At 42.0% G+C, this 24314-nt stretch overlaps 3 protein-coding genes across 5 annotated transcripts; all 3 read left to right on the top strand.

Moving 5' to 3' along the window:
* Positions 1-3299: 3299 nt before the first annotated feature.
* LOC115738848 (cytochrome P450 78A4-like) lies at positions 3300-6631 on the top strand. The gene is made up of 2 exons (XM_030671591.2): positions 3300-4343; positions 5797-6631. Exons 1-2 carry the CDS (start codon positions 3396-3398, stop codon positions 6409-6411), a joined length of 1563 nt encoding a protein of 520 aa, XP_030527451.1. The 5' UTR covers positions 3300-3395; the 3' UTR covers positions 6412-6631.
* Positions 6632-11133: 4502 nt separating this feature from the next.
* On the top strand, positions 11134-17641 carry LOC115738897 (CTD small phosphatase-like protein 2). Of its 2 annotated transcripts, XM_030671690.1 has the most exons (8): positions 11134-11294; positions 11383-11488; positions 12278-12576; positions 14098-14222; positions 14725-14821; positions 14951-15514; positions 16104-16441; positions 17229-17641. In XM_030671690.1, exons 3-8 carry the CDS (start codon positions 12420-12422, stop codon positions 17442-17444), a joined length of 1497 nt encoding a protein of 498 aa, XP_030527550.1. In that variant the 5' UTR covers positions 11134-11294; positions 11383-11488; positions 12278-12419; the 3' UTR covers positions 17445-17641. The 2 variants fall into 2 exon arrangements, with proteins under 2 accessions (XP_030527550.1, XP_048131396.1); XM_048275439.1 differs by having other exon boundaries at positions 11156-11488.
* A 3461-nt stretch (positions 17642-21102) lies between these two features.
* On the top strand, positions 21103-23005 carry LOC115738898 (REF/SRPP-like protein At1g67360). Of its 2 annotated transcripts, XM_030671693.2 has the most exons (3): positions 21103-21241; positions 21326-21568; positions 22483-23005. In XM_030671693.2, exons 2-3 carry the CDS (start codon positions 21326-21328, stop codon positions 22939-22941), a joined length of 702 nt encoding a protein of 233 aa, XP_030527553.1. In that variant the 5' UTR covers positions 21103-21241; the 3' UTR covers positions 22942-23005. The 2 variants fall into 2 exon arrangements, with proteins under 2 accessions (XP_030527553.1, XP_030527552.1); XM_030671692.2 differs by having other exon boundaries at positions 21103-21568.
* Positions 23006-24314: the final 1309 nt, after the last annotated feature.

Below are 24314 nucleotides of genomic sequence, written 5' to 3'. Positions count from 1 at the left end.
TTTTACACTAGAAACTATACGAGGATAAAGTTGTAAAGGTTGGAACTGATTGTGGATAGATAAATAGGATGGTGGATAGATAAATAGGATGATATGGTCTACTTTTAGTAATCTGTCCAGGCATCAGCAACCAATAACTTTCACTTATCAGAATAATAGTGGTGGATAAGTTGACAAGTTTTGTGGCGACACGTTGCTATTAGTGGAAAGAAATCTCACTGGCCCAAAACAGTGACAAGTTAGTTATTTTAATGCGCGGAAGCTGTTAGTGCAGCGATATATCTATGTTTAGCAAAAGCTTGGAAATTTTCCAGAGCCTTCCACAATGCGCCTTCCTTTTCACATACACCTTCCAATTGGTTCTGCCAGGAAATTTTTTATTTCGGCCGCAAAGGCTTTCTGCTTTACAATTATATATTTGGCAATTCGGGTTTACTTTTTCATTCGATTTGATTTGGTCCTCCTGGCTGAGGGTCTTCTTTATTCAATAGGGTTTCTTGTCCCAGAATTCTGCTTTGGTTGCCCCAGAGGCCACTATTGCTTTGATCCTTTCATTTGTTTAATGGGTGAATACTCAGTGGGGGGTGTATTATATGTCCCTGTAGCAGCTTTCAGGAAAGCAGGAGTCATTAGATTCTGCATTATATATGTTTTAGTGAGGTTTCGCAGGGTGGACAGCATCCACGCATCTTCTTTAGCTTTTCCGGGTATATTGGTATTTAGGATTCTTAGGTTTCTTGACTACAAAGATATTGATTAAGGTTGAGAGATTTGATCATGCAATCGAGGATGATTGGTTGCTGAAGTGATGGATGACATGGAAAACTGATCGGATTATGTATTGTATTTGTGCCATTGTGTTGGATGCTTTCATTGGCTGAGCGTGGAAATGAGCTGCTTTTGTAACTAGTGCTCTACATTTTCTTTTTCTGTAATTTTTTAAATTTTAGGATACGGTGGATGGGATATCCTTTTTCCAGATTTGACTTGCTTGCTCTTAGGCCCTTCCACAGTAGACTTCTGGAGTCATGCTTGCTAAGGGCAGCTTTACTTTTGGCTGCTTGACTTAGATTTGGAATGTCCACGGGCTTGGAAAATTTGTTTGCCAGAGGGGGCCAAAAATAATACCGCATAGACTCATTCTAGCGGTGTACAAAATTTTAGCTGCAGCGCAGAAATCGCATTGGAGCATTTCCGTTCTCTTTTCATTTCACATCCAGTCTAGGTCTCCCTATCTTGTTATGTATCTGGCTTACTTTAGGGTAATAAAATTGACGCAAGGATGTCTCATGCTGATCTATGGTCAATATCAGATATAGTGGCCTCTGACTCAGAGCCAATGTTGGTGATCGTGACATCACTTCTCACCGGGCTTGTGTTCTGGTCCGAGGGGACCAACTACAGAGTTACCATGAGTTTAGAAGGCTTTGTCATGTGGTCTCTCTACAGTTACTTTTGGGAGGTGATTGACTGTGTAAGCTTAAAGTCTTTCTGCAGTTTTAGAGCCTTAGTTGCTCGGTGCTTTAATTCTGTTTTTGAGCATAGAAGGTGCTTTCGTCAGGGAAGAGGATTTGGTTCTGTGACTGTTATTTTGTGCTGTCCTAGCTTTCTGTGCTCTAGTTGTGTTTTCTTTTGGAATTATCTTCTCATGGATTGCTGTGGCAGAGACATAACAAACGATGCGTTATATTGTATACAGAACATATTTGTGCTGGCCAGGTTGCGTATATCCGGATTGAATTTTCATCGTGCTGGGTGCAAGGCAACTAAGGTTGGAGCGTGCTTACTCGGCCAAAAGAGGGGGCTTGAACCGTTGGAGGGAGCTTTGAATATCGTAAGTATGGTTTATGAGCACATTAAAATTTTTTTTTACTCTGAAAAATGAAAAGTTCAATGAATTTTGCAGGTCACTGAATTTTGAAAAGATTTGAAGTGTTACACGCTAAATATAATTCAAAATGTGGGAAAAGAAAATTTTGGTAAAAAAGAAAGAAATTGAAAGTCTCTCAGTTTTCAAGATGTCATTGAACTGGGCTCTCCAGACCGCTCATGAAGTTGTCCAATGATCTATGCCGACACTTTGGGCTTAATATATCATGTCGACTATGATCTATTAAGCTCATCAATGAAGCCATTAGAAGCAAAGGTGGTTATGTTGTCTTGCATCCTTTCGATGGAAGGAACTTACCAATTGTATAAAGGCTACGCGTGATGTCGTACGATGACCCTTTTGATCGACCAATAATTGGAAAAGAAGAGGGTCCGGTCTGATGGATGCGAGACGAACGTGTCTGGCGCGGAGTTAAAGGCCATCCTAGCTGCACTGAAATGCATTCAAAAGAAGAAGAAGCGAAGATACAATGTGCTTACGTTGCGATGGGGGAAGCAGAGAACCTCTAGCGTGGTACCTCACCACTATGTTGGCGTATCAGCATCGTGATCTCGCTCGTTTAAACGTGGCCAATTCGTGGTACAAAGCACTCCAAAAAGATGAATGCCGCACCGATTGTTTGGACAGGCGCTATGATGTCCTCTCGGTGTGATATCGCGTTGTTGCGTCACGCCATGGTGAGGCATTTTCTCCCGCCTTGCTTTCTCTTTCCTTTCACCTTCTTTTTTTCTCTTTTTCTCTCTCTGTTCTCAGTGTGCCCTGTGAAATGTGGTCTGCATCACAAGAGTCGAATTACCACATTTCCCCTAAAACTCGATGTAACATTAGGAATGTGCCGGCAATGCGTATCAGTCTTGAAAAAGACTCATCACTGGGCATTAGTAATATGTTCTAATCGAATCATCTTCACATGAATTCACATGTTAAAGCCTGTATGACTGCCAAAGTATCAAGTACTCAATTCTACCTCATTTCTACTATACTAGATTCATATGATAAACGATGCTTTGGCCAAGTTGGTCTCGTGTATATTTTGCATTAGAGTCAAATCTAAATGGGATAGCTCACTTTAGTTCGAATGTCGAGAGTATCGGTACTATCTGTGTAGTCAAACGACTTGACTATAAATTATTCCAGAATTCATTGCATCACTTCATGAATTAAGTTCACCACCCATACAGAATTTAGATTTCTGGTGTTGTTATTTTACCATATCTTTGACAAGATTCCAATGATTCTGGAGTAGAAGCAAACATAAAACACGAGGACACTAACCCTGGTTAAAGACTAACCAGACATTCAACCCACAATCACTCTCATGTACTCTATATATACAAACTATTCTCACACGAGAACCTTACCCAAAAAAACTATTCTCACACGAGATCCTCACTCGAAAAACGTCCATCTCTAGACAATTCCGGAGGCGGTCTTTCTAAAGATCAGCTTGAATCACTCTCTCTCACACACACATTTTCCATATTTATCAACAAAATTAATCATAATGAACATCCTCTTGCTAGTAAACCTCACTTTCTTCTTGATTTTCTCCTCTGTCATGGTAGGCCAATCTTCATATCCTCCGCTCATTCTCTCACTACTCTCTCTCTTTCCTTCCTTGTTGCACTACTTTTTGGTCCCCGGTGGCTTTGCATGGAAGAGCCACCACCATGAAGGTCACCCGAAGCTCAAGGGACCACTCGGTTGGCCTATTGTGGGAAGCATACCTCAAATGGCTTCTTCCCTAGCTCATAGAAAGTTAGCTTCCTTGGCAACTTCACTTGGTGCAAAGAGCCTCATGGTGCTTAGCCTCGGCCCGACTGCAGTGATCGTCAGCAGCGACCCCAGCACCGCCAAGGAAATCCTCCACCACTCGTCCTTCTCGGACCGCCCCGTGAAGGAGTCAGCCCGCTCACTCATGTTCGAGCGGGCCATTGGTTTTGCCCCCCCGGGGGCCTACTGGCGCCACCTCCGCCGTGTCGCAGCAAGCCACATGTTCTCCCCGAGGAGGATCGGCGGCCTTGCGGGTCTCCGGGAGCGATTGGCCGAGGAAATGTCCGCGAGGGTGTCGAGGGAGATGGCGGAGAGAGGGTTTGTGGGACTGAGGGGGGTACTGCAAGGAGGTTCTCAGAGGAACATGCTAGGGAGTGTGTTTGGGAGTGAGATAGGGTCGGAGAGAGAGATTTTGCTAAGCAATATGGTCAAGGAAGGGTATGAGTTGATATCAAAATTCAACTGGGAGGATCATATCCCAGTAAGGTTCTTGGACTTCCATGGCGTGAAGAGAAGGTGCCACGAGCTCGCCATTAGGGTCAAGAGCTTGGTGGGTCAGATTGTGGAAGAAAGGAGAAGAGGCGGGACCTTTCATGGCGGCAATGATTTTCTCAGTGCCTTGCTATCTTTGCCTCAAGAGGAGCGGCTGCGTGATTCGGACATGGTTGCTGTTTTGTGGGTAAGGATGATTTTTAATTTCTCCATCTTTACATTATTTTCGATCATTCTTGCTTCCAAAGTTCATTATTGCACAAGAAAACTCGTTGCACGATCTGGATGCATATGCTATGAATAGCTGAATTTTGCTGGACCATATTTAGATCCGATGAAATTCAGGTGAGACTCGGAATAGACTCTATGTGCTACTACTTTTTTTTTTTAGTGCATGTGCAAGCAAATGCGAATAATTACTCGTTTTTACACGGATGTAGACGACTAGAAAGTGAAGAATTGTGCTTAAAAAAAAAAAGAAAAGTTCCGCAACAATCTTAAACGTGTAAATATTATGGCATATGTGAAAGTATTAGTTTCCTCTAGAAGTTTTAACCATGTTGCATATCCATCGAGGCTCAATAAGTTTATTATAACTGTCAGCATAAATATTCAAAAGAAGCACTCGCAAAATCATTTGACCGATGATTAAAAAGTTACGTGCTCCCTTTAGCTTTCTTTCTTTAGAATGAAAAAAAGAAAGAAAGAAAGAGTCCTCGTGTCTAGCGTCCATTTTTCTTGGTCCGTTCTTGAGACTTTCCCCCTTTATAAGCTCTGATTTTCTTGTTTATATATATATGCATGGGGTTTGTACGTGTATATATAATCTTTAATCATGAAGTCAATTCAAAGTCCCATTCTAAAGACGAGCAGAAAATGCTTTTCTAGACCTCCTTTGTTTTTTAGGGGCTTAGATGCTTTTCTAGGGTTGGGACAGAATCGTTTCGACAAGACACCACTCACTGGGAGTGTCTGTCGCCCCGTACGTAGGTTGTCTTCTTCAGTAGTTATTTTCATGCATATACCTTCTCCTCTTTGTGTTTTCCATAAGGTATTAAAATGTTTTCTGACCATTATAAATTTCTCTGCAAGACAACCTTAATCTAGGTTTAAGTTAACATGGTGCAACAGCAGGCTTTAATCTCGAATTCTTGTTGAGACCATGATCGAGTTTCAATTACAATGTTCTTAATTTAGTTATATAGATCAATGCATTTAACCAAAATGTTTGCAAATGTCAAGTTCATTATTCTATTTTCAAACTTCTCCTATTTTCTCACGAGATAGATTTTGAGGAAAGTTGATCGACGTACTTTATTCTGTCTCTCTCTCTCTCTGGTTGGTAATTAATTTATAGCATACAAAGAAAAAGTAGTACGCTTTTGAGAGCTAGGGTTCGGCAAAAGATATCTCTACTACCTCCCATGAATAATAGATGAGAAAGAATGTTGATATTAATGTCCAATTCGACAAGGATGACAAGTTATTACTAATATTGATGGAAGCAATGAGTTGTGTTGAAATACAAAATTACATGTAAAATTTTTTATATAGTGTCATTTTCCTTTTGAGTTTAGCATGTCACGTCAAATGAAAATAGCGTTAACTGTTGATGACTCATAATTTGTCATTCATTATAGGAGATGATATTTCGTGGGACGGATACAGTCGCTATTCTTCTCGAGTGGATCATGGCGAGAATGGTTCTGCACCCAGAGATCCAAGCTAGAGCCCAGCAAGAGCTTGACATGCATGTCGATCAAGACCGGCATGTTCGAGACTCGGACATCCTGAGCCTACCTTACCTCCAAGCCATAGTGAAGGAAACCCTTCGAATGCACCCACCAGGTCCGCTTCTCTCATGGGCCCGCCTGGCTGTCCATGACGTCCACGTGGGCAAGACCTTCATCCCAGCTGGCACGATGGCGATGGTCAACATGTGGGCCATCACCCATGACCCGGCCATATGGAAGGACCCGTGGGCCTTCAGGCCTGACCGGTTCATCGAGGAGGACGTGTCGATCATGGGCTCGGACATGAGGCTCGCTCCGTTTGGCTCGGGCAGGAGGGTGTGCCCCGGCAAGGCGATGGGGTTGGCCGTGGTGCAGCTGTGGCTAGCGCGGTTTCTTCATCGGTTCGAGTGGGTTCCGATGAAACCTGTGGATCTTTCGGAATGCTTGAGACTGTCCTTAGAGATGAGGAACCCGTTGTTTTGCCGTGCCATCCCTCGTCTCGGATCAGCCTCAAATATATGAGAGCAATGTCGGTGGTGAGAGAGAACGGACCAAAATGTCAAAATTAGTACTGAGATGTACTGATGTGGTATTTCCATGGCCCTTTTAACCTAATTGTAAATTAATCAGTTTGACTAGTTAAGTTGAGAAAAATATTCTCAGAATATATAGTTTGGTAAGCAGGATTATCCGGACATATTGCACGGATGCATCTCAGACCACACCAAGTCTCCAAAATCAGTACAATCGGTTCATAAGCGCTCAAGCTAGTTTTTCTATGGTTTTGAAGGTGGATCCCACGAGAACTTTGCATCACACGAGTCCGTCCACAAGGGATCGGGACACATCGGATCTGACTGGTGGGCCCACCGGACAGGTGACGAGTGCCGAACGGAGTGTCCTACCCCTTACGTGACAAGATCGGCCCACCTAATATTTTCGCATTAAACTAACTCGATCACCTCCAAAAATAGCGATACATGGTCAAGTAAGCAAGTCCCCTCGGCCTCGGGGCACTTGTCTGAGAAGACCTAATATAGAACATCGATTTTCAAAGTATCGGCGTCACCTAACTCCGAGAAAAGTCATCCTATAAAAGGGGAAAAGAAACTTCTACCGTTCTACGAACTGTTTGACTTGCCTCAAAATGATTGTGTTGTCCTTTACTTCTCGACTAAGATTCATATGTTCCACTGGGGATATTAGTGGTCGTTGATCCGCTTATTGTACGGACTGAATAATGTATCGACAAAAGAAATCCTATGATTAATGTATCTAATAATGCATGAACACGACAGGAAGATGCTCTTGGGACGAATCCTTTGCTACCTTGTTAATTCCATCGTTGCATGATTTAGTAAAGGACATTAAATCCAAAAGTTTTGGCTTTTGATAGTCCGAATCCGCCGTGTCTTTTCCTTGTTCTTTTCTCCCCATCTTATCTTCCCACAGGCAGCATGAAAGGCGAAGCCCTTTAGCCTTTGATCAACACTAAAGTAATTCCAATTAACACGCTTAATGCTCCACCAAAAATTTGGACATGTCGGCAATGTTTTTGGCATGTTTTTATAAAGCGGAGCAGCCAGCTGGCGGCATCTTCCAAAGCTGAGTGACCGATTGATGTGCGTTGTGGGTCTGGGATTGGCCCACCCCGTAAAATGGTGAGAACAGTAAGAAGCGAATGGCCATTGGAACTCTCTGGTGGAATTGGGCTGACGGGCTAAATGTTGTTCCCCGTTGGATCCTATGTATAGGAGCTTTTTACTAGGTAAAAGTACAGCAAGAGTATCAATATTTATGTACGACGCTCATTTTGATGTCAATATTTTTTTCCAGATCACTTAAATGCCAAATAAGATAAAAAACGATCACCGCAAGATCAATTCCACCCAAAAATAATTATTTAAGTACCAATTTCGGCCAACCAAGACACGTGATTTTTTTTATTAATTTTTTAATATTACATGTCAATTTTTTTTTAAAAAAAATCAACCCACGTGGCTTCCATGTGGACTGTTCAACTTAAAATTAATTAAATTTTTTTAAAAACTAAAATTAAATAGAAAAATAGCCTAAAAAAAATAAATGAAGCTTGAGTTTGCAGCAACGAGGGCCGTGAAGCCTCATTGCCGTCACCCCCACCATCGCCGGCAATAGCCGAGGGGGGTTCTTGAGACCCGACGACTTGGGTGAGGTTGAGCCTTGTTGTGGATTTGCGAGGCCTCGGCAGGGGTCGCCAGGGCTCGGAGACCCCCTCGACCATCCCCCACCCTCGCCGGCCGTTGCTAGCGATGGTGGGGGGCGAGAGCCATCATCGCTGCAATGTACATTTTTATTTTATTTTTTTTCTAATGTTTTTAAATTTTGATTTTTTTTATTGCCGACTTAGAAGCTCCGGCAAGCCACGTAAATACCACATCAAATTTCCAACGAAACTCACCGAAGTTGGCACCGAAATAACCGTTTTTCAAAAAAATTGATATTTAAGTGATCTAAAACAAGTATTAACACTAAAGTGAGCGCCGTACACGTATATTGGCACTCCTGCCGTGCTTTTGCCCTTTTTACTATATATTAGTTCACAAGGCCTTCGCCCCTAATTTATTATGGTCCTCGATTAACAAACTAGTTACTGGGTTTTGATGCATCTTACAATTAGGTCATCGAATTTCGCTCTATCTGCTATTGAGTGAAGTCTCGCTTCTTGTCGATTGATGCATCCCGAACTACTTTTCAATTGGTTCCGAGTTCATACCCGACGCGGGGTGTCTTGCCGGACATGCCGCGCGGGCGCACTAGAGAAAAAGGTTCCCGGTCACGAACCCACATGGACTGAATTGGGATTTTCCAAGAAAAAAGAGCAGTGCCTAGCAAAGAAATATTAAATTAGGTCAAGGGTTGGGATATATGCATGCAAAGTCTTTTGGTGTTGGGCTAGGCCCACGAGACTAAGGTGTAGATCCGACGCTGAAACTGATTTATTTCACTGGCCCGCTGTATGAACCAATATGCACCCGGCCGCGCTTGGCCCGATCCCGTTTGTTCCTTGTGGAAGGATCGTCGAACTCCAAGTTTAATAAACATAAACTCGAAGGCCGAACAAACCCTTTTTTCGAAAGTACTCTTATAGCAATGTCCAACAAAAACCTTGCCCACTCCTCGCCATTCGCCACCACCCTCTGCTCCTGTCAACCGGTTGCCTCCGCCCGTCGTTGCCGTCGTCGTCCCGAATGCCTCCCGCCATCACCGCCGCGCTAACCTAGGTTCCTTTGAAGGAGACATTTTCAACATGTGGTTGGAGTCCTTACTTCCTCCACACCACCCTCTTTCTCCCCTCCACCCGGCACATTGCCCAGAAGCTCATACATTCCTGGTGGGGTCGTCGTGGCCTTTAGTAACACAGGAATCTATACGTTACGTCCTATAAAAAAATAAAGAAAAAATTTCAAATAAGAGTCTAAAGTACACTTATTTCTCAAATAAGGACATGAAATGGATCTTATTTTAAATAAAGTTCTAAAGTAGCCGTAGCTATTTCAAATAAGGGTCTAACCTTGTCGGCCGACTAAATATTTCGACGATTCAAGAGCATTTTCTTCTAAAGACAATTTTAACCTAAATTTTAGTTAAACTTGATGAAAAATTCAAAAGAAAATAAATAAAATACAAGAGGGAGGCGTAGCTACCGCCCCATTGCCGACGACCCGCGCCGACCCGAGACGAGAGCCGCCGGCGCTTGCCATAACCAAGAGAGGGGCACAACGTTGGCTCCAGACGAGGGACAACGAAGGGCCCGGATTTTTGCTTTTCTGTGTGTGTGTGTGTTTTTTTTTATTTCTACCTCTTTTTTCTTTTTTACAAAATTTTAACCTAGTTTATTATTATTATTTTTTGTAAAAACTAAGATTCATGTCAAACCAACGTCGTTTTAGAGCTTTAATTAACTTGCAAGCCATGGTCAGCCACTGAAAAGGGTTGCCTTTTACAAGTCCTCGTTGGCTACGGCGAGGTGACCCTCACCCGTGGGTTTCGAGGGTAGCCTTGCTTAACTCTCATCGGTGGCTTTAGAGGGCACCCTTGCTTAGCCCTCTATGGGCATCACCAATCGCCGGCCATCGCCTAAAATTGACGCATCGCGAAAAGGAAAGAAAGAAAAATATGAAAAGGAAAAAGAAGGTAAAAAAAAAGATCAAATAAAAGAAAATAAAGGGCGAAAGTGTCCTTGACAAACTTGTGAGGTCAGATCCTTCTTTAAGATCGATATGACCAGTTCAAACTCTTATTTGAAATAAGATTCACTCCATGTCCTTATTTGAAAAAATGACGGTGCTCCAAATTTTTATTGTTATAAGATTCAATTCAAATTTTTATTTGAGAAAATGAGTGGGCTCTTTTTTTTTTTTTTTGCTAAAATAAAATTTCATGTACTTTTCTCGAATATAAGAGAGAAACATCTCCATTCAAAGAGCATAGCATCAAATCAAGATAAATTCCAAATAATTTCAAAACAAAACAAGCTCATAACAAGAGAAATCACTAGAATAAAATTATATGTCACACACTCAAAGAGCGTATTTTAGCAACAAAAAAAAAAAAGCCCCCTCATTTTCTCAAATAAAAATTTGAATTGAATCTTATTGCAATAAAGATTTGGAGCACCGTCATTTTTTCAAATAAGGACATGGAGTGAATTTTATTTCAAATAAGGGTCGAACCTGGTCATATCGCTCTTAAAAAAGGATCCGACCTTACCAATTTATCAAGGGCATGTTCGCCCTTTATTTTATTTGATTTGATCTTTCTTTCTACTTTCTTTTTTCTTTTTATGTTTTTCTTTCTTTTCTTTTCACGGTCAATCGATCTTAGGCGATGGCCGGCGATTGGCGATGACCATAGAGGGCCAAGCAAGGGTGCCCCGTACCAAAATCGAGTGCCCCTTATTTGAAAAAGTGCGCTCATATGGATTTTTCCGAAAAATGAAAATAGAAATTCTCGTAGCAGGGAGTCACCGCACGATGGCGACGGCGGGCCTTCTTCACCCAATGACGTGAAGTCAATCGGGACACGTGTCCACCAGATCCAGCGAGTGACGCTCAGATCGAGACCCGAGCGCGTCGAGCTGTTGCCCCCCCTCCATACGGACAAGTTTTCCGAAATTTGGGAATTATGCATCCATTTTTGAATGCCCCCCTCGTGTGAAAAGCACAGAAGAGCACTGCGATCTACTCAAATTCAACACACATCCACTGTTCAGACAAACCCAAAAATAAAAAAGGAAAAATTTCCGCCCATCTCTCTCTCTCTCTCTCTCTCTCCGTTTTTCGTTTTCCCTCTCCATCGTCTCTTTGGAGGGAAAAACTTGGGAACCAAAGAAGCCAGCCTCTTCACTTCTCTCTTCTCCACTGGTTAGGGCTTCCGGCTCGCTCCACCTTCGCGTTCCTCCTTCGCTTCCGGCACCGGGGAACTCAAAATCTGCTCTGGTTTCCTTCGCAGGGACGACCTTTCTCCGGCTGCTTCTTCCGGAGTCCTCGTTCCTTGAATTTTTTTTTTCCTCCGGTCTCGAGCACGATTCCGGGGATTCGAGCGAGTATCCGCTCAGGTTTGCCGCTTCGTAGCTGCTGTTTCTGCGCTTTCTCGTGTTGTGTTGGTTTTTTGATGCTTCGGATTTCGCTGCTGTGCGCAATTTGGCTCAGACCTTAGCGATCGGTCGGCCTTGTTCTTCGTTTCTGCTGTTTGGGTTTCGATGCGTTGGTTGCGTGACCGAATTGAGGCTAGTTCAGCTGGAAATGAGCAAGTCTGTAGCTGCATGCGTTGAGCTGTGGCGAGAATGCTCAGTGTCCTGTCGTCTAGGGTTTCAGTTGTAGCTTTACTGTGAAAAGACTGAGCTGAGGGATTGCCTGCTTGCGTGCGATAACTTCCACAGGTTGGTTAAACATGTTGGTCAGAAATTGCTATTCTTGACCGAGCTATGAACTGTTAGTGACATGTCGATTCTTTGCTCCTGAGGAATGTTCACTTCTTGCTACTTATGGTATAAACCCATCTTCTTGAACATTTTCAGATTTTTAGAGACAATTATTGCGATGGAATGATTATACGTGCTAAGGAGCCATTTCTTGTTGTTTCATTCAAGCTCTACAGTTCCAGCGGCGTTAGCATACTTGAACTGTGAATCCTGTGACCTTTGTCGGGTTTTCACCTCAAACTTGGGGTTCTGCTATGTTAAATGCCATTTTACGTGGTTGGAGTATCTATTTCAAGGAAATTGTCTTTTAAGATACAAGGAAGTGAGGGCAGATTATCGTTTCTCTTTTGATTTTATCGTGGAGAAGGGCTGAAGTTATCTGTATCCCTTATTTAATCTCTATGATTTTGTAAATTGTTGCAGTTGGTAGTTTTCACAAGATTCTTGGGGCCCAACTGATACAGCACTTATTTCTTGGGTCTGGGAAGGGAATAGACTGTTTCTAAAGTATTTTCTCTAAAGTGGAAGTGGCATATTACACTGGAGGATTCTACCTGGTACAACAATGCAAAATAAAAGAAAAGGATCTGCAAGAATCGCTGCTAGAGATCATGCCAGTCCTAGAGTAACTAGATCTCAGAAGTCGTATTCTGAAAATGCACAAATAGCTGATAAGAAAGCATCACAGCTGATTACATCCTCGCCTAGGAGGCAACGGAGCTGTAAGTTGTCCTCATTTCCCTTTTGCATAGTTAAGAAGGTACAAGGTTGCCTTGAGTTTGGATGCTGTGGCTAGTGCTTTATTAATGAGTTCAATTACGCAAGTTATCTCTTGCCAATTGTTTGAGAAGCGATTCCTTTTCAAAGTTTTACTGGTCATTTGAGAGGTATGGTGAACGCCCTTTGCAATTGTATCAAATAATTTGCTTCATAACTTCTCATCAGTAAGCAGCGTCCTATTTAAGAAGTATTAGTCGTGTCACATCCAGTAAAACGCAATGGAAGAATGCTGCTGTTAAAGAGAAAAAAGCTCACCATTCAGTATTATCATAAGGCTACTTCCTGTAGAGACACTGACTTGCTACAACTGAAAAGGGAAAAATGCTGCGTGGTCCTTGTATTTATTCAATTCTAAACTGTTTATACTACTTATGGTCCTTGCATGTTTGCTTTGTTCTCGTCTAGTAAGATAGATTTAGTTATCCGACCAAAAAAAAAAAAAATAGATTTAGTTAGTGTAAAGTGATTATGCAGTGTATTGATAATAATTTTGACTTCATTACTTATTATAAAAATTATAGGAATTAAATACACATGCATTGAGCAATAGCGCACTGTTAAAGATGGATAATATATTAAAAAGACAGCGAAGCAGTCTTTTGAGGTACCCCCTGTGCAGACATCTTATAATGTCATTAAAGCACCGATTTGTCATTATCAAATTGTTGCTAATCCAATCAAATTATGTATTGTCGGATCTCTTGATTATGATAATTTGTTGCAGATTTTGGATACTATGGTCATGCAATATGATGTTTTTGAACTTCAAGGCAATGGGTTTAAATGGTTCATAGAGCGAGTCCACTTAGAGTGACAAGGCTTAGCTGTGGTCGTGGTTTGCAAACTTTGAGGCTATCCTTTAAAGTCGGGAAAAGTGCACCGAAAGTCCTAAAACTTGTTTAAAGAATGCAATCAAGTCCTAAATCTTTCAATTGGATCCATTAAGTTCTAAACCTCTTTCAAAATGCAATCAAGCCTTGTCGAAGTGGCATCTTCAAATCGCACTTCTCAACATAAGTTTTGGAAGTCACTATCTCTTTTCAATGAATGTTTAGGATTGAATTGAATTGATTGAAAGGATTAGTACTGAATCACACTTTTTTATTAAGGTTTTGAACGTAATTGAACGAATTGAATGGTAGAAGATTTGATTGCCTTCCTTACATAAGGTTTTGGATTTGTGCAATTTTCCTCTTGAAATTAAATAGTACTTGTAGTTGCTAGCAGCTATATCACAACTATTTTCTTTAAGTTTTGGGAGGAGTGTTTTTTGTATAAAAATCATCGTGGCACTAGCTTTGTGTTCCGTGTTTATTCACTCAAGCATGAGCCATGTCAGCTAATGTCTCTTGACTTTTATTAGTATTCGCTGTGCTCTATTGTGAACTTTGAATCTGGTATGAAAAATGATTAAAAAGTTCCCGTCATTTAAGTAATCGCTGACTTTCCTGTTGTTACTTTAGCTGGCATTACTCAGAAGAAGAACGACGCTTCCCTTGCTTTAAAGAGCGTGAATGGAAGAAGCAGGTTCAGTTCTGATGCTTGTTTGGACCGTGATGTGACTGAGGATGCTTCTTTCGATTGTAAGGTAATTGCCACCAGCATTTGCATTGTACAGACCTGCATTCCTGTGTAGAGAAAATTGGCTTTTCTTTATTTTTCTAGTGATGATGTCTTTGTTGGGGCATCAGGATAGCTGTCCTCTTGTCGTTCAATACATGTAGTGGTAATATAGATTAGAAATATTTTCTTGCTTGCTGGAGGAAATAGAGAAAAGAAAAGTAACGCAGGATGGAGAGGGGCAATTATTTGAACTTTGATTTTAGCGTTAAAGCACCATTGTCTGGAACATTTATGTTTTTGTTTCTTCTCTGGTTGAGTTTATTCAGGTCATGGTAATCAGGATTTGACCTGTTGTCCTTTTCTTTCTATCGCTCTAACTTTGCTTCAGTTGAATTGCTGCTTCTCTTCCCTCTTTCAACTTTTCCTATTTGACTTATATAGTGCTGACTTTTGACTATAATAGTATATTTAGTCTGCAAGATTGAGTATCATGCTCTTGTTTGAGCACTTAGATGATTTTGCATCAGGGTCCTCAAGAGGGAGCTGCTCATCTTGTTTTGGAGACCATTTTTTCTCCTGCTTTTCATTCGTCTAGAAATGGTGACAGGGAGCTTGCTGATGAAGGTAGAAGGAAAAATTATATCTCTTCTGCTACCTGAGATTTTTTAATTATCTGTTGATTGTTAATGGTCATTGTATTCTTCTAGAACTTCAAACTTCATTCTTTAATATTTGTCTTCTACATTTCTCTAGAAAACCCGGTCACATTCTATCAAATTGAGAAAGAAATAAATCATCATCGCTGTGGCACGGAGCAGTTCCAAGGTGATGTGCAGAATGGTCATGTTGTTCATGAAACTTCAGGATGCTATTCACGGGAAGAGAAGAATTTTTGTGAGAATAACCTAACTTCAAGGAGTATGACTTGCTCAAATTATGTTGAGATGGACCAAAATATGTCCTCTGAAAATTCAGGTGCCAGCAATGGTGATACGATGCTTAGTCTAGATACTAATGCTTTAAGTTCCCAGTACAGTATGGATATTGAAGGAGCCAGCCTTTCATCTGAAGTTTCGGCCATATATTTTGCCATGAAAAACTCGAAGCTTGAATGTGTTGATGAGCATGGTCAAGAAACTATTACAACAGACATATGTGTGGAAGATGATGATTATGACGAGCTTGATGACTTTGATCCATATTTTTTCATAAAAAACTTGCCAGACTTGTCTTCCGTTGTCCCAACATTTCGGCGAATGTTGCTACCTAAGCAGACCCGAAGTTGTCCTTCTACCACACTTGTTTTGGACTTGGATGGTACGTTATTGAACTTGGTGTCAGCAAGATTACCTATTTAAATTATTTAAAACCAATACTATCAGTTTCAGTTGTCTGTTGCTACCTTTTGTAACCTTTGTGATCATGTGGCTGTTTTAATTTAGAAATAAAACAGCCAGGAATTCTCTCATTGTCATTAGAAACTTCAAAAGTTGTAAGTTTTAATGTCTCAATAAAATGTATGTCTTTCTGGTAATGTACCCTTCAATGTCCATTGCATCATCATTGGTGTCTTTCTTGATACTCCAGCTGTTATCAGTTAGTACATTTTATTCAATGATTGTCTGTGGACAACTTCAATTTTGTTAAGAAGTTGGTCCCAAGGCACTGCTGGCTTGAACTTTCGTATATCTTTCTTGGTCTTTTGGTCATTACCCTTGCTCGTGGAATGAAAGAATGCATTGGTCAGTCATTCCTCTTTGTTAAAGTTGAGGATCACCAATTTTCTCTCAGCACGTGGATGTTCTTAACTGATTTAGCTTATTACATTGATGCTGGTTAATATTTGTTAAATTAGTCAACTTACTGTGATTTTGCTCATCTTTGTTTGATATTTTAAATTTTGCAGAAACTTTGGTGCATTCCACTCTAGAACCTTGTGAGGATGCAGATTTTACATTTCCAGTTAATTTTAATCTTCAAGAGCATACTGTCTATGTTCGTTGCCGTCCTCATCTAAGAGATTTTATGGAGAGAGTCTCCGGTCTTTTTGAGATAATAATATTCACAGCTAGTCAGAGTATATATGCAGAGCAGCTTCTCAATGTGCTTGACCCGAAAAGGAAAGTATTTCGTCACCGAGTCTATCGTGATTCCTGTGTTTATGTGGAGGGAAATTATCTAAAAGACTTATCCGTCCTCGGTCGTGACCTGGCACGTGTCATTATCATTGATAATTCTCCGCAGGTACTATGATGTACTATCATTATCTTATCAGAATGCTTTCGATGATTTTATGCTTCCCATGCAAGAGTTTTAAAATTGGTGATAATATCATATTTGGCCTGTATTCTGTCTGCTTCAATGCGATCCTGAGAAATCACTTAATCGACCACTTAAAAGAGTGATTACATTTACTGGAGGTACTATGCTGTTTTCTGATTCAAGATGTCCTGATAATGTAGCATGAGATGCTGTTGCTTACTATTAAATGATAGATTTTTTCTTGCGTGCACTTAACTTTTGAGCAATGATTTAGAACATTATGTGAGAAAAATGAATAGTCATCCTTTTCTTGCCAATTCTGATGTATTTATATAGGACAATTATTTCCTGATGCTGCTATCTTATTTTCTTATGTTGAGTTTGGGAAGACATATACATAAACTGTGGTCAATTAGGGTTTGGTAGCTCAGTATGAGATTGGCTGCTTGTCCTAAAGGGTCATTTGTGCTTCAACTATAGAGAACTTAATATATAATCCAACTCCATGAAACGCTCATATTATCCCTGTTTTCAATACATTATACTGACTTTATCTAAAAATGAAGGTAGTTGTATAATGCTTAATCACTGTGTACACGTTGCTTATCAGAAGCAAAAAGATGGAATAAGTAAAGCTGCTTTTTACAATAGTCGCAATTCTGCTATTACCTGTAACTGACTTTAGTTTATCTTATATTTTTTTCTTGTGTAATCAGGACATTACTACCTATTTATCTCAATTTCTTATTCTTTTACGTTTTTTTCTTAGGCATTTGGATTCCAAGTGGACAATGGGATACCCATTGAGAGCTGGTTTGACGATCAAGCGGATCAAGAGTTGCTTCGGTTACTGCCATTTCTAGAAAGCTTAGTTAGCGTCGAAGATGTCCGGCCTTTTATTGCAAAGAAATACAATCTCCGGGAGAAAATAGCTGCTGCCGTCTATCCTCTAAACACAAGGAGGGGCAATCCTTTCGAAAGGTGAGCGTTGAATATGGATTTCAGCTTCTCGCTTCCCAGCAGGCAGCTTTTTGTCTGTTTATTTGTCTGTAACATTAATTTATTGGTTTTAGGATATTTCCCTTCTCTTTGTTTTGAGTGTTTTTGGGGACCAAATGTGCAATAAAATAGCTTTGATGAAAAACAGAAGAGGAGAGATCAAAAGGGGTCTCGATGTATCAATAATTTGAAAATTTTCCGAGAGCAGTTTAGGGTTACTCAAAAAGGATATCATTGGGATTCAAGTATTTTCCATGTACATGAATGGTAGTTGCCTGTAGTCCAGAGAGGGGGAGAGTTTTTCATGAACTCTTGTCACCTTGGAAATTCAATTAGCTATCACATGCAAAAGAAATAAAGCAGAAAAGCTCTAACCCCCAATTCATCATGCTCCCTCGCTCGCGCGCTCTCTGCCCCGCACAGAACAGTTCGTCGACTGTGCCAGTCTAGCAACCACAGAAGATGGCTCTGTTGAGATTCGGCTTAGCAGTATAGTCATCTTTCAGTTTTGGCTAGCTTAGAGAGAGAAGTGATCTAAGGTCCGGGGTACATTTTACCAGCCGGACAGGAATTTGAAGGGCAGTTGCGTTCTTCCCCATGGCTTTGAAACTTTTGAGAAAGTTCTCTGAAGTTTCTGCTGTACCCCTAAGTTTGAACCTAGGAGCGTACGCTAAAATTTGGCGCCTTTCGATTTCTAGAGTCGGTACTATCGGCGGAATTGGGGAGGCAAGTCCTTGCTTGGGTGGCAATTTCTTCCCCGAGAGGTGGCTCATGATTCAAGATGCAATTTCCGTTCCATGATCCTGGAGAGGTCCTTATTGATCTGATGGCTCAGGCATCGACCGCTGGCCCCCAAAGGAAATTCGCTGATTTTTTACCTGCACAACAACGAGACTTGGACGTAGTATTTGATTGGGGGATTTAAGCGCCGTACTTCGAAATTGTTTAAGTTATCTCACGTCCGATCCGATTGTAATTTTGTTCGCCGAAACACACCGTCTTAAAAGTCCATACCATGCGACGTAACTCCTTTTCAAGAGGCCTAGATGTCTCATTCGCACTATCATGTCTATCCGGAAAATTGTCCAAAAAAATTCCTAAACTTATTACATTTTTATCTATTCAGTCCTAAACCTTTTAATTCTATCAATTGAGTCCTAAACATTTTCACATTTTACCAGTTGAGTCAATTCGATCCATTTTGGCCTGGAATAGCTCATTTCGTCTCACGTAGCATGACTAGCACCGACTTAGACAATTTTAAATCATATTTTAATATTTTTTGAATTATTATTTTTATTTTTATTTTCCTTTTCCTTTCCATGTCTTTTCTTTGTTGTTGTTGTTTTTTTTCTTGGAAGTGGCTGGAGAAGGTTGCCGGGCCCTCCTTGCCAGCGCCACTGGACAAAGGCAATGAAGCCCTTGCAGGCCCCTCACCCCACAGCCACGATGGCCTCGGTGAAACGTGAAAATATTTAGCACTCAATTGATAAAATTTAAAAGTTTTACGATTGAATTGTTAAAAATGTAATAAGTTTAGGACTTTTTTTGGATAATTTTCTCCATGTCTAGATGCGGGCTTTTTGTCTCTTAACTCATGTCCTAATCAATTTCGGGAGGGTTTCGGGGAGACGCCGGGTAAGCCAAGACTGTCCAAGCTGATTGTGTAAACGATAACGAGAATTCACAAGTACCTGCCCCCAAGCGAATCGCTTTTAGGTGTGCTCTCTCTTGTAAGCCGGGCGAAATGTGATCCCGGCAACTTTTGAGCTTCGGCTGATTCCAATTCATAATCCGTGGCATTTCTTCAGCCCACCGGTTCGTCAACGGTCCATCCTGATTAATCTAATCTTTACCGGGGTCTCATTTTCTGAGATTCACGACCCGATTCGCGGTGTGAACTCGTGACGACGTTAACTTCGAAGTCGAACACATTATCCCCGCGGACGCTTGTTGCTGGCTGTCCTCGTCATTAGGACAAGAGAGTAGTCAATTCACCTCTGTAGGATTTACAAAGAGGATTAGGTCTCGTACGACTGTCGGTTGTAGTTATTGTTGTTTTTTCACCATGCAATTGTAGGAAATTCGTTGCCTATGACGTAACGCCCCGGGTAGGTTGGAAGTTGGAACCCTTCCGTGGCTTCCGCCACAAACGTGACATTTCCAGAAAAAGCTTTTTAAAAAATTATTTTTCAAGAAATTTGTAATAATTTTCGGTATTTAGCTAAAATTTGAAAATCAATTGAAAAATATCTTTTGTCGTTTAGTATGAAAAACCTAATTTGATTTTTCTAAACAGACATACATTATTCGGATGCAACTAACTTGCGCACAAGGAACCGAGTATAGGCACTAGAGTCCCCGTTCGGCCTCGGTGGACCCCAACCAGGGTGCCAAGTATTAGGGGCACTAGCAATCCCAAGCCTGACCTTGATAGAGTTGAGGGCGGGCACCGTGGTCCCGAGCAGGCCTCAAGTGGACTCGGGCATGCCCTTTGTGGATCCATGCCCTGTTGTTGGGAATTCGAGCTCTAGTATCGGTATCCCGCCCTAGGCCTTTGTGGACTCAAGCCCGGGTGCATAAAGGTCGAGACTTTTTTCTAGTGGAGTTGTTCGTACCGACATGCTTGCATTGATGAGTCATCGAATTAATTATGTATAGAGTTCGTCTAGTACCGAGCAAGAATGGGTTCTTAGCCTACTACTTGAAACCCTTTGAAGTTGAACGTGGATTTTCGACCAAAAAAAAAAAGTTGAATGTGGATCGACCCGATCACGTGCTAATAATCTCAAGATAATATGTAAGTTCTAAGTTAACGGTACAAAAGGAGTACGAAGAGAAGCTTCCTAAATAATAATGCGTCATTATCATCTCGTACCATTACAATGTTACCCTTTTGTAACCATCACCGCATTATAGTTACGACGATAGTTTATCCTATGACCGTTTTGAGAGCATATGCCGAATAACTGGTTAAATGAATTTCACGAATTTTATTTTTAAATTATACTTTTTTTTTATCCATTTTATCTCTAACTTTCATCTTCGACTCTTTAAGTACGAAAGTTGAACCCTGCATATGTAACACTAACATCCTCGTGCTGCAATCTCTTTATCAGCAGGACTTCATCTCTATTGACTTTTAATTGCAGTCGATGAGTACCCTAGAAACCCTCTTTAGCGCTCGTTATAACGAATACCTCCGTAACGAATCAAAAATTACCGTGATAAAAATTCATTGTAAATCTCACGGAAGAGCTCTCTTACAGCAGAAGTCCCCGAAGCTGCTGCCATCAGTTCACCGCGATGCTCTTGGCATTACTCTTGAAAATCGAGAAAGATTCCAAATCAGGTGGGGCCCCCCGGTCACCTGCCTCGGTCGACGAACTCCCCCTCCCCAATCCTGGTGGCCTTCCGAAACCGCGAGTTCCATCCACTGTACGATGCGTCCCTGGGATCATAAATAAAGCTGGCGTCACGATCTCGCCACGTGTCCTCTCCGAAGCCTCTACTTCCCCGTGGAAACCTACATAGCTGGGCCCCTCCCGCCACCCATCTCCACCGTCCGATCGACCCCAATGGTGCCCCACTTCCCTTATTTATTTATTTTTTTTTAATCCTTGTTTTCCAACCATAAGTAAAACTTCCTACCTGCGCCACCCAGAAACTTCTCTGACGCACACTCTTTCACTCCTTTCGAGAGAGCTCTTGATTGAATCGAATCCCACGCAGAAGCGAAGCGCCCGAAGCAAACGCCTCTCTGATTCGAGCGCATAGCTGAAGGTAATCATGGCCATCGCGCCGAATCTGCTTCTTCTTCGCTCGTGATCTGAGCTCGTAGCTGGTTTTCTGTTGTTGATGAACCAGATGGAGGCCGATAACTGCGAGACCAAGACCGATCGCCAGCTGAAGCACCTCGGGTTCGTCAGGCTGACCGCGGTCCGAGCCCTGGTCTTCGTGTCCAGCCTCTACGACCGGGCGAAGGGCAACTGCGGGCCTCTGAGATCGGCGGTGGCGACCGTGGAGGGAGCCGTGACGGCCGTCATGGGCCCTGTCTACGAGAAACTTAAGGGCGTGCCGGAGGATCTCCTCGTGTTCGCCGATCGGAAGGTAGTAGTTTCCGCTTGTGTTTGATTTGGTTGTTTTGATTTATGTTCGATCGCCGGAGTCTTTTGCTTGAAATCTCTGTTCTTCGATCGGAGTGACTCGATCAAGGTTTATGAAGGGTCTTAAGATTCGATATCGGTTACTTAGCAATTTCTTTCCGGCAGCGACCGTCAAATTTGTTCTTCATCGTTACCTGAGCTGCATAATGCACGAGTGTACGCTCTGTTAATCATGTTTTTCCCCCTAAGTCGATAGCTGTTCATGTAGCCATGAAAGGCGCCTGCTCTCTTCTCTTTACTTAGCTTGTTCCCCCTTTCCCATGAGTCGTCACGCTTAGATCGTCTTCCTTATTAACTCGAAGGACGTTGAAGAACTTTTCAGTTAAGTTAAGTTAAGCTATTACTCGACAACTGCTCAAGCCGACCCAATTCGTTTCAAGTTGGCGAGATATCATCAGTCAACTATGAACTCAAACACTCGAGTTTTGTTATCTTTTGGGATCTTGAACCGGTCTGACGAGTGAGCTAGCCTGAAATTCTCCAGGCGTCATTGCGCTTTTCATATGATTTGGTTAGTCCCCACTTTTGTTTTGAGCACTTCTCTGAGATTGAGTAGCATTTGTTGTGCCTTTGTATTTGGATTTCATAGTCTCTTCAAAGAAAGTTGCATTCATCTGAAGAAGAGATTATTGATGCAGTCACTGGACTAGTGACTTTAGGGGATTTTGAGATTCATGTCAAGATGGATTGAACTCCCGAACTCTTGCTAATGTGTTAGAAATTCGACGTAGTACTTCCAGAACATATGAAAAAGTGAACTTCAAAGGGCCAACAAATTGGTTAGAGCTTTACGTATTAAAGAAGGAATGTCAGCATACGGATAAGCTGAAGTAGTCACCTGCTGTTTACTTGTTGCAGGTCGATGAAGCGACACACAAATTCGAAAAGCATGCCCCGCCCTTTGCCAAGCGCATCGCTTGTGAAGTCCATCACTTGATTCTGATGACTGCCGAGAAGGCTCAGAGACTCGTGAACGAGGCTCAAACGGGAGGACCGCACGCAGCTCTGCACTACGCCGTTGCAGAGTCGAAGCAGGTCCTCCTGGACCAAAGCGTGAAGGTCTGGGTTAGGCTTAACAAGGTTCAGCCCTTGCACATGGTGGTGGACCTGACCGTGCCGACAGCCGCTCACTGGTCAAAGAAGTACAACCATGTCGTCGCGGACGCGAAGCGGAAGGGCTATCCTGTGATTGGCTACCTGCCGTTGGTCCCAATTGATGAGATCGCCAAGGCATTCAAATGCTGCGAAGCGGAAGCGGAGAAGAAAGGTGAGGTCGAGGTTCCACTTAATCCCGCTTCGAGTTCAGAGTCGGATTGATGACGTGCGGTGCTGCACGGGGCTTGGTTTGCGATCAATCTAGTGGGTTGTAGGTAAAAAGTGGAAAAAGTTGTGTCTGAATGTAGTGAAAAGCCGATTTGAAGTGTGTCTTCTTCTTTCTTTCGTGTGGGTGAATGTGAATAACTACGTTGATACTAGGGGATTCTTCCCAAATGTTAAGCTTGTGCAGATCATGCGGACTGAAAGAAAAAAAAAAGGCTTGCAGGTAAAATGTTTGTCGATCAAACCTCAAATCATTGCAAAATCGGCGACCCAGCTCAGGTGGGTTTATCATTGCTGTCCAAATGGTGCGTGCATCATCGTCTTCAATCTTCATTTCTGAGGAACTGTGTGCTCGGAAGTCGGAAGCAACAAACCTTGGACCCTTGCGGTCGTACAGACGGGGTCGAGCACCAGAGTCCCGTCTGAGAAGTAAAAACCAAGGGAAGGACGGGCACTGGTCATCCAAGTGAAGGCTCTCTGTTTTGTCGTATTACCGAGGGTAAAAATCCTATGAATGGTTGAAGTTTAAGTGCATACAAAGGGAAAAGCTTGAACCTTCTTCCATAGGTGAAAAAGAGTCTTGTCTGCTTTAAAAGGGTGGATTGGGTCCAAACCAAAATCCCATAAGCAAAAGATACAGCAAACAAATGCTTGATACAGGCCAACCCATATCGACCCTGTCACATGACCAACCCACTTGAATGTTTCATCAGATTGAGAGTACTGCAGAGAGAAAAAAGAAAAGCGATTTCCGCGAATACTAAACTGAACATTTCCGTCTCCTCTGAAGGCATGCAGTCTGTCCAGTAATTTCTTGTTTCCATTGCACAGTAGTGGAGCTTAAACAAGAAAAATACACGCGAATGCTAAGACGACGGTTTACATGTATCACATGGCAGCATTTGGAGACTACTGCTAGATGTATCGGTATTCACCAATTGATGAGGCCGTCGCGAGTAAACATTACCTTACAAAGAAGTCTACCATCAGTCCGACTCACTAAGTAGTTACCAATGTTCAAACTAGAGATGCATGAGTATCATAATCACACATGCCGAACCACGACATCTGAGATGAAAGGTGAAATTTAGGAACAATGTGTGATTCGGCAACAAGGAGAAGCAAATGCAGAGCAGCCACAATGACATGCTGAACTTCCTATGTAAAACCTCGGTTTTGAAACAACAAAGGCATGCACAGGTTGTCCTGTCACTGTAATGGAAGGGGAAAATAGATATCCACCGATTCAACGGCGACATAGTCGGTTCAAGAAACACGCGACATCGACAAAAGGGTGAGTTCAATGGCATGTATTCAGCAGCTGATCGATAAGTTACAGGCCAAGTTCAGGCCTACTAGATAAATGAAGA

Source organism: Rhodamnia argentea, chromosome 1, assembly GCF_020921035.1.
Source record: "Rhodamnia argentea isolate NSW1041297 chromosome 1, ASM2092103v1, whole genome shotgun sequence".
Taxonomy (NCBI): domain Eukaryota; kingdom Viridiplantae; phylum Streptophyta; class Magnoliopsida; order Myrtales; family Myrtaceae; genus Rhodamnia; species Rhodamnia argentea.
This window is presented reverse-complemented; position numbering and strand designations above follow the sequence as displayed.